Source organism: Thunnus maccoyii, chromosome 1, assembly GCF_910596095.1.
Source record: "Thunnus maccoyii chromosome 1, fThuMac1.1, whole genome shotgun sequence".
In the NCBI taxonomy this organism is placed as follows: Eukaryota; Metazoa; Chordata; class Actinopteri; order Scombriformes; family Scombridae; genus Thunnus; species Thunnus maccoyii.
The window spans coordinates 4,186,076-4,201,421 of record NC_056533.1 but is presented as its reverse complement, the minus strand read 5'-3'; the positions used below and the strand labels follow the sequence as shown (position 1 = coordinate 4,201,421).

Sequence of the window (15,346 nt, the reverse complement as noted above, 5' to 3'; positions counted from 1 at the left end):
CACAAAAAAGAGAAGTAAATACATTTATAACATATTACATTGAACTATATTGTCTACTTTATCATTTCACTTATATTTGGAGAAAATGAAGTGGAAATATATGTATGAAATAATGTCATGAAGTGCAAAATTGTCATTCAGTGTAATGGTCTGAACTTCAATATCACTATTACATTTTTAACTAAATATATAAAATTCTAAATAAAAGTACACTTTCACTTTCTGGGCATATTTTTATGAGTGCTACTATTGTTATATTAAAAGGATTTTGCATTATTGTTTTGTATTGATATTAAAATCATCAGGGGACTTTTGTCCCAAATATTCGGTTCATTAGAGGTCATTCAGTGTAATGAGATCAAGAAGCCATTTTGAAATCATATCACAAACTGATAGTCGTGTGACAATCCGTTACATTAAATTAAATACTTGAATGTACTACACTGTATATTTTCATATTTTCAAATAAGGACATGATTAATGAGGTACATTTTGAGTAGCCATATACTCTTGAAATTTATTAAGGCATTGCTTGCCTACCTGTTATGCACATTGAAAAACATTTACTGAATCAACATTTTATTTTCTGTGCAATAATTTATATTTCTAAACATTCTTGATTTAAGTCTCTAAGTTTTTCAACATGTTTTATTACACTAAGCAACATAAAGTGCTATCTTATTCTCGTGATAACTGCATTCTATAACACATTCATTGTTCAATAAAATATCAATTATTTGCAAATTCAATACCTCACTGATGAATATAAAAATTGCCTTCTACGTTCTACTGTGTACCCTGTTGGCTGCCTTTGGAGCACTTCTGTATGGTACTTAATTTTTGCTGTGTAATGAGTGTCACATTATCTAGCCTTGAAAATACTGTATTCCCCCTTGCTTAACTGAATGTTGACTGTTAAATGTTAAAATATTGTTGTCTTAATTGCAAGACTGGTGTGAAGATGGTGCTTGTGTTTATTCTGAAATAGCCTTAAGTAAACAATGGGACAAAGGAAGGAATGAAATAGTTAGAGGTTTATATTGTGATTTAGCCCTCTAGTTGTGTTGTGGGTAATGTTAGTTCTTTTTCATTAAGGCTGGTTGCTATTGTTCATCAAAACTATATCATTTACAGTCAGGCAGAGATAAACTATAATTTTAGTGGTAACATTTGTGTAAAGAAGATCCATTTAAGGTAGTTTTACTTAATTCAGGTAATTCTATTAGCACATTTTTAATAAGTTTGGAGAAATGCTACATATGAGTCTAAAGATACTTCTTAGTTTTAAGTTCAATGAACTCAGTGGAATTAGTACTATCAACTTTATTTACCAAAGTTGCCTTCACAATAAATACTTGTATGTAAATGAAAGAATTGCTCATGCTTAAATTGTTTGACTTAATAAACTTAAATGGTTCAAGGCCATCGGTTTCCTCAAACAGTTTGAGCTGAACTAACTCATCGGGTTTTACAGTGTAACGGACAGCAAAGCAGAGTTAAAGGAGAGTCAATACTTGACTTACATTCACCAGGTGAACACAAATACAACTCCAAATGACCACTAATGCAGCTCTGTGTCTGCTGGGTTTAAATAGGCAACTGTTAGCTAACATGTTCACCATATAAACTTGAAAAGGTGATATGTCAATGTTGTGTTTACAGCATGTTTCCTGTTGAATATGTTTTTTCAGGACGAGACAATTTGTCATCATTTAAAAAAAAAGATAATTCATTTTAAATAGTAATTGCTATGTCTGAGTATGCTCGCTTGCTACAGTTGTTTCCTTTTTAAAGGAAATCCCTCGGCCCAATCCCAGAAAAACTGGACCTGATAGAAAAAGCCTTTAAAGTTTTTTTCTTTTTGGATTTTACATATTCAATTCAATTAATTGTATTATTTCCCAGCCTGAAGGCTTATATGCTGTTTCAGAGCTATCTCCACACTGCCAGGAGTACAAAACCTAGTGGGGGAGTGACAAAACTTAACAGGTTTGCACACTTTGGTGTATTTAGAAGTGAAAACTTGGACTGTTGGTGAAAACTGGGACAAGAGAGCAAAGTCACTTCATGTCAGGGCTTTCATTTGGAAAGACAATTCAAAAACACCTTGATCAACATCTTCACCTGGGAAGTTCCATCAACATGATTGCCATGTGAGCTACTCACTAAATATCCTGTGACCTGGTTGACTCAGAACATTTACACAACAAGCAATGAATGGAAGAATTTTTTAATGTATTTACACAAATAGAGTCCAAGCATAAAATTTATATTTATAACAATAAAATATCCTTATGTCACCTTAATAAACACCACAAAACGGCATATAAATATGAGTTCCCTCTGAAGAGTACACAATGGTTTAGGTAGCAAAAACCCTTGACAACAGCTCACATGGCACTAGATAACACCTGGGCCTGCTGCCAGCCTCAAACTGTCCCCATATCAAATCATCCCACCCTTTCACATTGGAATAAGTATAGCAGTAGTTAAAATAATTACTCCTTTATCTATAAACCAGTTATACCAGAGAGCAATAGACAAGGGTTTCTCGTACTCTAAAAAGGCTATTCCTCCTCCTTATATGTGCACTAATCTGATAACTTAAAAATGTAAATAGATTATTACAAATTTAAAGACAAAAGGACAAAATTGCAGTTTTTCTGCAACAGTCACAGAGGTTTTACAGGTTACCAGCATCAGTTCATCCACTGAAGAAGTGTGTGTGTGAAAATAAAGTGTAAATACTGTACACAGCAACCCAGCTGGATAAGGATCATTAGTTTATGAAGTTGGGTGAGTACGCCAGTTCTGTAATGTTGTAGAGCTACATATGTCTCACAGTTCATCATCTCACTGAGGAGTAAGATCAGACCACACTCATGTGGACACATTTGACAACACTGCTTACATTTAAAAATTTTAAAAAAAAAAGGAATTTCCATCCACATTTTATCATTTTAAGATTGTTCTCTAAAATATTACAATTCACAGTGGAGGACAAATGGAGAAGACAGATGTTAAGGACCCCTCCAGAGATGTATTCAGACATAAAAAAGACTCTGCTTGGAACAATGTCTGATATGTTTACTGCACAAAAAAGTATAATTACCAATTTAAAATCCTTAAAATTACATTTACTCCTTCTCCCTCATTAAAAAAATCCATAAACCATGAAAATGCAAATATTTTTCATCTCAGAATTCAACTGCTGAACACAAGATGTCTCCTACTTCACTGTAAAGTCCATTCTCAGTGTATGTGGCCTGTAGGCTTCAGGTTTCGACAACACACTTGTGTAAGTTTCATACTGGACCACAGTTTGCTTCCAAACTAGTTGTGATGTCATAAATCCTGCTTATAGGCCCGCCCCTTAAAATTGGATTTTCAATGAGCACAGAGAAACTATTCACTTTCAGCAGATGAATGTAAAAACAGCCTTTTAGTGTCAAACTCTGCACATAGATCGTTCTGTACGGTGAAGCTCAAACATTCAACTGAAGGAACGAGAAGAAAAACATGTTTTTGAATGGAGGAGCACTTTAAGTCTCTTCTTCTTTCAGTTGTCAAACAAAAAGGAGTATGATTGTCCAAATGGTGTGCTATTGTTAGGTGGCTCCTCCATTCACTATCAGCAGCTTGACATTTGTTCTGTTGCCTTTGCCCTTTTGTTTATTACTTAAGTCAAACAGAATAAAGTTGCTCTCATTTACATCTTTCTATTTATTTGGACTGCATGACACAATGATTTGATCCTGGGTCACAAACCTGCTAACCAGACTTAGCAGCAGTTTCTGGGCTGCTGCATTGACTTCTCCAGTCAAACCACTATTTTATATTCATGCAGTTGGCTGACAATATTTGTCACATATAACCGGGAGCTCATCACAGAAAGACAGAGGCAACAGAAATGAGCTTAACACTGCTGGTATGGCCAACGTCTGTGAATGATACATCGTTTTCAAAAACCTGTTTCTCCTCTCCACACTACAGCATTACAAAAGTCTTCACATTTTGTTAACCGGGACACAAACATTGAACAAACAGCTTTTTTATACCTTTGCTAGTAAAGTATATGATGTTAATGTTATCGTGAATCTACTAGCTAGATACTTGAGCCAGTGTGCTATTCAGACGTGTTCACAGTAAAGTGATGGTTATACATACAATAGTTAATTAGCTAATAAAATGACCCTCTGTAAACACCAGCAATGAAGTGACTATTTCACTGTCTAAAATAGGAGAATTCACCAAACCACCACACTGCTTCTTTGGTAAAAACTCAAAGGTACAGTACTGTGTACATAAAAACTTAAAGGATAGGTTCACATTTTCAAGTCTGTCTTAAAGCATTAGTCAGGTGACCAAATGGTCATTGAAACAGGTTTTGTTGTTGTAATCATTCCTCCTGTTCATACTGGCTATTAAAAGATCGCTTTCTAATGTGCTTCCAATGGAAGAGATGTGGAACACAGAGTTGCTCTGGGTAAAAATACATTCCAGCGTTCACTTGAAGTTCTCAATACGAGGCTTCAGCAGTCCAAGGTAGACAAATCAAGTGGGTATCATCTAAATTTACAGTCTTGCACAGGCTGCAGTGGAAGGATAGCAGCAACACATACACTCAAACTGTTTTAAGAGGGGACCTGTTTCAGTCCAATATCGAGAGGAAGCAAAACATGTTTCAGTGTTCATATGGGTACCTGAATATTGTTTTAAGACAGAGTTGAACCTATCCTTTAAAGGAGGGGAGTTAAAAAGAAACATTTCAGCGAGAAACACCCAACAACAAGTTAATATTCTTTTGCAAGCTGAATTTTAAGATTATACTTATAATACATTAACTAGTTCGTTCTAAGATTCTGGGTGAATTTCCGATGAATTCGGCACTGTGATGTATCGTTTGTTGCAACAACGAGGCATTTCGAATTAGTATGTCTGATTGACTTCTTAGCAACTGAGGGTGAGGCTCACTGCTAACTGATAAACACACGATTTCTCAGAGAAATGTTGAAATAATTAAAACTAATGGCATTAACTATGTAATTGTTACATGAGTCAGCACACTTTCACACAAGGGTATCATTAAAAGAAAAAGTGGGAAATTATTCATTTCTTAGACCAGCCCATCCCAATGTGCAACTCTTCTGAAGTCTGCTGAGACAGATAAGTAGAGGTCTAACTTGATTATCTACCTGAACTCAACATGGACCTGTCCGTTAATTAAAACAGTCAACAAAAGGTAGTTCACACTCAGTTTGCTGATGTTCTGCTTCCAGTATGCTTCAGGATGGTGTACAGTACTTGCCCTTGTTAAATTATCCAGCTCACGTTTTAAAAATGCAACCTCTGAACTGATACACAGCAAATAGCCAACATGGCCGCCTCTTGCCAACATACAATTTTCTTAAAGGCACAGGTGCAAGATAACGCGATGAAGCTACAGCACATCCAGGTCAGTACTTTGTTAAATTTTGATTGGCTGACTTACGATGCAGTATATGCTGTTGATGTCATCAGACTCTTCTTCATGTCCCATCAGGTACAATCCAAATTTTGCTGACCTGCTGAAATTTAAGTTGGACCCCAATCAGAACCTATGTGGACTAGAAAGAGTGGACCTGAGACCTGGTTCAGGTAGGGTCATGTCCTCAGGTCTATGTGAAGATGTGTACAGCTACATCCATTATTCATAAATACCATCATCTGTTGGCAGAAATGCTGCCGTAGGGTGTGCTGCTGCAGCTCTTGTAATTCCATGGAGGATATGGAATAGTTGCTGGTGAAGGCAGATGGAGAGGCCCGGCAGACAGCTCCTTGTACATGCATTTTTTTGTTCTGGGAAACCTGAGAAGATAGGAGGTGTTCTCCCTCGTTGTACAGTGCTTGGCCTCCTCTGGTTTACAAGATGGAGGCTGAGGAGTGGTTGTTATTCATGTCTAGAAAATGTCTATCAAAAATGAATACGGTGTGTTTATCCAGGGGCTGGGACTGCAGCCCTGGTTGTGAGGGTGTGAGGTCTGATGTTCTCAGCGTGTCCTCCTGTAGTAAACAAAGGTTGCCACCAATACTACTGAAGCTGCTATGGCTACTGTCCTCCACCGAGAAATGCCATTGATCACCCCTTCCTGGAATGAAAAAGAAAGCAAGATTAAGAGCTTTGGACCCAAGTGACTAGTCCATACTTATAAACCACAAAGTCTTAAAGCAACATTTCAAACATTACTGACAGATTTTTATGGACAATGAATGACTTACCCAGCCTCCCTGCTGAACAATCCAGGAGTAGAGCCTCTCTCTGATGACCTGGAGAACCCAGCTGATGACTAGTCTGATGTTTTCTAGATGGTTGGTGGTCAGTGCCTTTAAGAGACCAAAACCAAAACACCAGTCAGAGCAAGTTTTCAGGGATTTGTGTGTAATGTAAAGCCTCTTTCACACATAGTTCCCAGTAAATTACTGGAATAACCTTTCAGGCACCTCTAGTGATTTTCACTATTCACACATGCAGCTAAATTCAAGAACATTTCCGTCTTGCGCCTTTTCACACGTCATGGCAATGCCGGAATAGATGGGGCAAGGGAGAGTCCAGCAGACGGCGGTCATGCAACACTTATGGATGCCAGCCGCCATAAAACTCAACAGAAGAAGAGGGCGAAACTCATGAAACTCAGATCAAACTTTCAAACTAGGAAGTTTAGTCGTAAAAAGGAGAAAGTTTGTGACGCGGCTGCCATGTTGAAAACAGACGAACGGATGAAACCAAGCACCACCCAACTCGCAGTACGTCACCCACACATCCAGTCTTGTGATTGGTTCACTCGCTCCGTGTGGAAGCGTCAGATGGATGTAACCCTTTATGTGCTTGTCCCTGCAATGTTACTGCTTTCACTCACAACACAGCCGTACCTGCATTTTGCCTGAAATGTTACTAGGTCTTCAGGTGGGAAATTGGCGGTACAGATTTCCCTGAATATCAATCCTTCCTCCCATTCACACATGAGCCCATGCAGGAAATGTTCCTGAACATTTCAGTGATAGACTGCATGTGTGAAAGCAGTTTAAGAATGAAATCCTTAAATTATCCACAAATGAAGCTCTGTTCACACAGAAATGTGCCACTTTTTGAACACAGATTTGAAGTGCAGGATGAGTGCCCACATGTGTTGGGGGAGCACTGCATGTTTTTTGTCACAGGGTGCAAGGTAGGAGCCAAAATAAACAGTGTGTCCACAAAGTCATTTAAAAGTTGATGTGAAGCTTATATGAGACTTCATCAGTCTGAGTTAGTCATATCAAGTGGATATCTGACACATTTACAGTCTTTTTAGCATCAAATTTCCTCTTTGTGTTTCCTCGGACAGTGTTTCCTGTTCCTGTTGAGCTGCAGTGGAAGTATAGTAACAAAAAGAGGGACTTTGGCGCTAAAAAGACTGTATTGTTGAAAGATATCTTCTTGGTTTGACTTATTTGGATGCTGAAGCTTCATATTAGCTTTAGATAAACTTTTAAATACGTTTTTACACAGAAGGAGGACTGTGGATTTAGTCCCCCATCACTTCCATTGTAAGTGCATTATGAAGAAATCTTCTAATGGTCAGTATGAACAGGAGGAATGATTACAGCAAGAAAAACCTGTTTCAATGTTCATTTAGGCTCTTGGCTGTTGTTTTCAGACACTCTAGAAAAATCGTGAACCTGTCCTTTAATTAAGAACAAAAAGTGAGTGATAATTGCAGCTGTAGAAAGTTGTGAAGTGCTCCCAGCTATTTTGGGCGAATCATCAGTTCAAAAGATGAACAACTGCATTGGAAAATATCTAGTTCTTTGATAAAAAGTCAAAGGGACATGTGGACGTAGAAAATGTTGAGGTGGAAGTTAACTACGACGTCTAAGGTGCATTTCGGCAAGAAACATCTAATAACAAAGCTTAAAATTCTGTTACATGTGCAGCTAATGGCAGTCGGAAGCTGTGCCGCTCTGATGCGCACCTCTGACTTGCTTCTTCTCCACAGCAATGGCAGCTGAGGCTCATGGGTATTGTAGTATTTTGAGGCAAAAAGTCAAAAATATTTAAAACTGGTGGTCATAACATAAACCTAAAGGATCGCAACATTATCCGGGAGAGTCCCGTGTTTCTATGTTAAGTAATACTGAGGATATCACTGAAATAAAAACTGGGAATACAGAATGGAGGAACACTGTGGGCACCAGCGTGTGTGAGAGGTCTGTTCAGTGCGTTACCCTGTGTATGAGTCTGTAGGCCAGATGGAAGAGAGCCACCACTCGACCCCAGTTGATGCCGTCAGCAAAGATGCTCCTGGCTACCTTCATGAAGATGTCCTGAGCACAATTACCCTGAACCTGGTTGATGAGTCTGATAGGAAGAAATGGACAGATTGAAAATGTAACAATGGTCATAGTAGAGGTGTGCACTGGCTTTTGATGAATTTCATGATATTTTTGGCCATAATATTTGTAGCATGAACATTTGATATTAGAACATCCCTGGTTCACAGTTCAACAGTCCCACTTGCGTTCATACTCATAACATGTTCATCTTTCCCTGCACATTAAAGGCTACTGAAACCTTTATTCATTAACTGCTCTTCTAGCAAGGTTCTAGTAAAAATCACAAGTCAGAATGCACTAGGGCTGCACAATTCATTGAAATATGATGATATATATATGTTTGCATTAGTAAGAGATCCACTGCATCAAAACAAATGTTCCCCATTTCTCCCTAAGCTGCATCAACAAATGACAAGTGTGCATTAGTGACACTAAGTGACAATTTGTAAGCAGAAATTGGGGGGCAGGATACTGATTGAATAAATCTAAGAGACAGAAAAGTAAAAAGTGATGAAAGAAAAGGCTGTTTAGAGATAAAAAATAACGTGTCAGAATTTCTGGAAACACAGTGACAGTGAGGAAGAACAAATGTCCAACCCCAGTTCTGACAAAAAGTGCCATAAAAAGTTGTGTGCTGTCTGCTGTGTGGAACTGGATTCAGAGACAGTATTGCCAGTCAAAAGCACCTCATTACTTCACACACTAATTAGTACAAGAACCTAAAAGGTCAAAAAGGCCGATAAAACTTCTGCAGACAAGACTACAGAGGCTAAAAGTGAGCAGCCTGTTCATGTTCATGTTGTGCTACCTGCTCTGATGTTAATAATCAATGTCCAGCAGCAGTTGAGGCAAAAATACATTTTTTAAAAGCTGAAATATTGAATTATACATGAGCCTGACTGTTTGTTATTATCAGGTTAAATCTGGCTACAGGTAAACTGTGTGTGAGTTTTCTTCAATAGGGCTCTACAGAGTAGACAACACAAAGATATTCTTAAATATTCTTAAATTTATGCATATGAGCTGTCTGTTTTAGAAGAAGCAGTGCATCATTTACTAGCAGATAATAATCATTTAGCTTGTACTGTCTGCATGAAGATAATATAGATGGCAAAAAACATGTTTTCATTAAAAAAAAGTGTCCCTACAAAGAGTGAGACAAAGAGTGAGCAAAAGCCTCAGTCACACACACAAAAGTTTGCGCATTATGTAAAACATGTCTCATATTTAACACAGTCTAAACAAGAGACAGGTTTTACACTCTGCTTCTGCTCACAACAGGTATGTATAGTGAATGACAGGGTTCGATTGTGTTCAAGTGTTTGAATACTCAAACCGCAGACTGACATTCAAACACAGTGATCGTTGTTGACCAATAAAAATCCTGGACAGACAAGAGCACATCTACTGGATCTGTCTGCAGCTTACCGTTGGAGCTCAGCGTTCTTGTTCAGCTCATCTGCAATCTTGAGCAGCTGTTCCACCACTTCTTTGATTTGTGGATCCTGTTGTTCATTTGGCCTTCCTCCCAGATCCTCAGAGGAGACATGCCGAACAGGGTCCTCCGTATTTATGCGCTCGATCACGTACCTGCAACAGCGAAACCTGCTTCACCGAGGGCATGCCACCAACGCTTCTACTAGCAGGTTACAAGCCAAGCAAACGCTGATCATCATACAAACATTACATACATTCATACATTTTCTTCATCATCTTATTAACTAAAACCTCTCTGTGGTCTCTCAAGAGACAAATGGTGGGGAAGATGGTAATATAATATAACTGTGTGTTTTGACAAAGTGGTTGTATTAGGATTTATAATATATAGTGATTCCAGCTCCAGTAGCAACATGGATAACCCTGCTGCCTCGCGACAGCTAATGTAGCGTTACTTTTTGTGTAAACATTTTACACATCATGCCGAAACTAAAATTTGAATTACTTCGGCATATGGCTCAGCTCTATATGGACTATGCATCTCATGCAAGTTTACAGTCTCTGCAAGTAGATTTTCAAACACCCTAACCCTGACCCTGACCCTAACCCTAATAAACTATGGGTTGGTTAAAATGTAAAGTATACAATTTGCAATAAACTGACTAGCATGAAAAAACACAGGTATGGTCCTTTAACAAGCTGTTAAGACAAGACTTACCCTCTGAGGACCACCGCTCCTATCTCCATGATGGGATCGTCAATGACATCTGGAATAATGAGAGGATGATTATCACTCACAGTTATTTCATTATTATCTGCATTGTTTGTAAAATTTTTAGAAAGGCATAAGAAAGTAATGTCATTTTCTTTACATAGACAAAATATTCCTTACATTTATTAGGTGCATCTCTATTAATCTGTTTTTTTTTCACATTTGAATTTGCACATCAAAAAAAATCTCACAAGAAGAAAATAAAGTTCTCTTCCACTGAAGAGATGAAAACATCAGACGTGTGGAGTGATGAGGAGACAGGAGCGCATGCAGCATCATGTTTTCTACTTGATTTTCCATCGTTTGCGGTTTGACTGACACTCTCATTCATCATTTCATTGAGTCCTCTTTTTGTGCAATTGTTTAATGGCACCAGACTTTATTTATTTTGATGAACCAGCTCCTAATATTCATAGAACAGTAAGTGGTAGTAATAATGCATTAATGTGCTTTAGAAGCTTTCCTGGAAAGCGAGTTAACATTTGCATTACATTTGGATGGAAACATGGCTAATGTTTGTTTGAGGTTTTATAGCTGATGTTTCTATGTTTAGTACAGCGTCCTGTACTACTCACTCTGCAAAAACTGCAGTATAAGTGTACCACTCATAAGAGGGTACACTGGAAGCTGTCAAATATTTGCACAATCCTTACTGGGAGTGATGGTTTGCCTTCCAGCAGCAAGACAGTGGCAACAGCAGTGGCAGGCCTGAGGAAATCATTGCCTGGAGCGTCATATTTAATTAGCCTACTGGTTTGGCATGGTGATATTTTTATTGCAGGTAAATACTAACATGACTAACTGAATACAAAAGAAAACATGTAACTGTGATTTGCCTTGAGTCACACTATTAGTGCTCTTTGGTTACTGTATTTTTCCACCACTACATTAAGAGAGGTCTGGATGTAAATACACACTACAGAGTGTAAATGGCAAATCTCTACCATGACTTTCATCCACACCACAATTTTGCAATTCTATTTTTCAGCAGATTACGTGCAGTGCCTTAGTAAAATATTATTCATTATATTAATAACTGCAGTTGAATATCATTTGAATTTTCCAACATTTATTAACAACACTAGAGCTGCAACGATCAGTAGACTAATTAATCAGTCGACAGAAAATTAATCAGCAACTGTTTTGATAATTTAATAATTGCTTTAGCCTTTTTTTTTAAGCAAGAATAGCAGAAATTTGCTGACTTCAGCTTCTCAAATATGATGACATAATCTTTGTCTTTATCATAAATAAAGTTAAACTGATTATCGCTCGGTTTTGGACTATTCGTCAGAGAAAACAAGACACGATGATTACATTGATTAATCAAGAAAATTTTCCGCAGATGAATCGATAATGAAAATAATCATTAGTTGCAGCCCTAAACAAAAATATGAGTGGGTGCAGTAAACACCAGTAAAATATTAGAAAATAGATATAACAAGGAGATTATATTTAATGTTTTATTTATAAAACATTTATAAAGATACTTTCCTTATGTCTCACAGAGCTACAGATTATATAGAGACTTTAGTAACTTTCAAAGAATCACTGTAACGAGATACTTCATCTAAAAACAATGATCTATGAATGTGAAACTTGCTCAGTCATAGCAGAATGAATCATGTCTTTGATCGAGAGGACTACAATGTCTGTTACTACTGTAGACAAAATATACATTATAATAGTGTGATATTTAAATGGACAACGAGTCTTTTTTCTTTTATAATTGCTATAAATCTTTATAAGATCATCTTTATAAATCATCAGTAAAATCTTCACATATGTAGTATTACATAATCATATAGGCTATATATTTGCTGTCAAAGTTTCTCTTTCACATTTGTCTTCGCGTGACGTCATCTTCACCTTACACTATCGGCGGTAATTCCGCCCTCGTCTTTTAATAGCAAAATAAAGCTGTCATCGTTGTTTGTCAGTCATGTAGCTCTTGGTGGTAATTGCTCTCATGTTTGCTCATGTTTTCAGAAGATATTGTTCATATTGTGCATCAAATAGAATCTGAAACTTCGTCCAAACTTGTCAATAACACGCTGACTCATACGGTCTGGTTTATTACCTTGTTTGTCACACGAAAGTTACCTGACCGGACAAAAATAAGGCCTCTACAGGTCTTTATATCAGAACCAACTCAGTTCAACACTCACCAGCTTCTCTCAACAGTCTGAACCGAAAGATGGTTCAACCAGCAGCGATGAGCCGGTTTTAAAGTACACGATTCTGCTGGGTTTTTGGATTATACCGTCTAATTTATAGATTATGCAGTGTATAGATTATACAGTTAACGGATTAACAGAAGGACATAAAAAGCCACCACCTAGCCACACAAAAACATCACTTTAACCAGGTTACTTAAAGTGTGGCAGGTATGCGGTTAACGTAACCAGAACAGCTGGCTAAAAGTTCAGATCTGAAATACTCATCCGGTCTGTTTATTCTTCATCAGTGGCCTAAATGTGTTTATACAGGACCTAGCTCACTTTTAAATATAATATTCACGCTGTTGAGAGGAGTTTAGTCAGATTTGGTGAATATACAGCTCGGTTAGTTAACGTTAGTGAGTTAACATTCACATACCTTCCCCACCCACGGCACCCTGAGGCTCCTGCTCTCCTTCTTGTTTCTCCGTTTCTCTGCTGTCAGCCATGGCTCTTCTGTCAGCTGGGAGCGAACAACGACAGGATAGATGTTTGATACTAACATGTAACGCGGGCTCGGCCGAATAAAAACTCTAGTCCCGGATGTGCCCCTTCCGTGAAAACTTTAAGGCTTCCACAGAAGAACAAGGAAGTAACACGGAAACGCGCAGCCGCAACCGGCTGGCACGCCTCGTTTTTTACCATGGATGGACACATCCAGGGATTTTACCCTATAACATCCAAAAAACATAACCAAGTCACGTTCAACTCTCTTGTCACAACATGATCTCACTGTTGTAGCAGGTATTCATCATCCCCGCACACTACTGTGTAAGAGTAATGAAATATGATGATGATGAAGATGATATATGATCTGTGGGATTCTCACAAATTCTGTGGACCAAGTGAAAACATTTCTCGTGATAACCACAACTGAGACATATACCTGCCTTTGTCTGCTGGGAAAGAGGTCTTACATTTATTCAATCAGTATAAACTGCGTTATTATAAACCTGCTATTAATACTTTTTACTTCAGTCATTATTCAACTGAGATTATGGCTGTGACTAACAATTATTTTCATTTTGCATTAATCATTTTGTCTATAAAATAGTGAAAAATGACCAAACTGATGAGTTCAAATGTCTTGTTTTGTCCAACTAATCATCCAAAGACATTCAGAAAAACATAAAGACCTCACATTTGAGAAGCTGGAACCAGCAAATGTGCGGCATTTTTGCTCGTAAAATTATTAAAACAATGATTCAATTACCAAAATAGTTGGTAATTAATTTTCTGTCAGTTGACTGATCAATTAATTAAAAATCAAATAGTTTGGTGTGTTATATTTGTTTATCTATTGGGCCAGTAATCCCTGCACACTCTTCTTGTGCAGATAATTTGGCACAGGTGTGACTAATGGTGTTAATAATAACTGCATTCCATTTCTGTATCGGCTCCCGGGGAACTTTACTGGAAGCTGTTATCAGTGTTATTAGCTTTTCCTGCTATGACAGGTCCAAATGTCTGCAGTAGAAAAGCTTGATTAGAAACTGAATGAAGTTCAGGCCTAGATTCACCAGGTTAATAATTTAGACCAAAAAGGCCCAAATAGGTGTAGCCATAGACGTATTAAATGAACTCCATGTACCAAGATCTGCTCACCATGGACATACACCAACAAAGTTGTTGAGTCTTCCTCTGGCTTCAGTGGTTTTGGTCAGTGAGTGTGAGCATTACAGCCCTTCTCTGGCTGAGCTCTTTATGAGACTTTTTCATTTTTATTGGACCAGATGGATCAAATATGATAAGAGTCATTTCTGGGTGAAGGTCAGACATGTGTTCTTTGTTTTATAGCTGTTTCTTTTTTAATGTTTGTGTATAGGGAGTCTTTTTAGGCCAATGGACATAATGTGACCTGCATTTCCTACTATTGCCACTAAGCCAAATCACCTCACAGTCTGGCACTGTTCCTGGGACTTGGATTGAACCCATAGCCAGAAGGTCCACTTCAGTTCCACTAAGGCTACTGTAGGTTAGTGATAAGCACAGAAATAGGTCCCTTGTGTGTTGCTAGTGAGGCCATGGTGGGCTACATGTGGTGCTTTGTTTGGGGCATTTTCTTTGTAGCATTTGCTTGTGCATATTTTGTGATTTGTGAACTTGGAGGAGGGGTGTCACTAGCAAAAGTCACGTTGTAGTTTTATTGTCAAGGCTTGTGTTTTGACCTATTTAGGGCTGCTATTTTCATCACAGAGGCACACCCATGCAAATCCAATTTATTTCAGTTTCAATATACATTTTTCAACAAGTAGACACATTGTAATCTCAGAAACAATACAGCCTTCTTCTGATTATGTCAGTGATGTCAGGAAGGCAGATTAATGTGTGATTCCTCCCATCATCTATCATTCATGGCAGTTCACACGTACAAAGTTATTCCCTTTCAGCTGATAAACTTACTTTCTAGTCATCAGAAGCCATCAGGTATGTGTTCCCTCTGCAGTGTGGCATTGAGGTGACTCATATTGTCAAAGTGTGATTATGTGTGCCAGTGCCACTGGTCACCTTCGTGAAATCTTGCACAAACAAGATCTGTTGGCAAGATAACCACACACATTTCTTG

General features: G+C 37.9%; 1 protein-coding gene across 1 annotated transcript; it reads right to left on the bottom strand.

Moving 5' to 3' along the window:
• Positions 1 to 3,489: 3,489 nt before the first annotated feature.
• On the bottom strand, positions 3,490 to 13,371 carry zgc:153993 (uncharacterized protein LOC767645 homolog). Its single transcript, XM_042410253.1, has 6 exons — positions 13,160 to 13,371; positions 10,508 to 10,556; positions 9,781 to 9,942; positions 8,245 to 8,377; positions 6,259 to 6,363; positions 3,490 to 6,128 (listed from the first exon to the last, which is right to left on the bottom strand). Exons 1-6 carry the CDS (start codon positions 13,227 to 13,229, stop codon positions 6,030 to 6,032), a joined length of 618 nt encoding a protein of 205 aa, XP_042266187.1. The 5' UTR covers positions 13,230 to 13,371; the 3' UTR covers positions 3,490 to 6,029.
• Positions 13,372 to 15,346: the final 1,975 nt, after the last annotated feature.

Excerpts from the sequence above, each read along its gene's own strand:
- zgc:153993 (XM_042410253.1), bottom strand. The coding sequence starts at position 13,229 with ATGGCTGACAGCAGAGAAACGGAGAAACAAGAAGGAGAGCAGGAGCCT. Across the intron at positions 10,557-13,159 it reads GGGTGCCGTGGGTGGGGAAG|ATGTCATTGACGATCCCATC; the intron begins GTATGTGAATGT and ends TCATTATTCCAG. Across the intron at positions 6,129-6,258 it reads TTGTTCAGCAGGGAGGCTGG|GAAGGGGTGATCAATGGCAT; the intron begins GTAAGTCATTCA and ends TTTTCATTCCAG.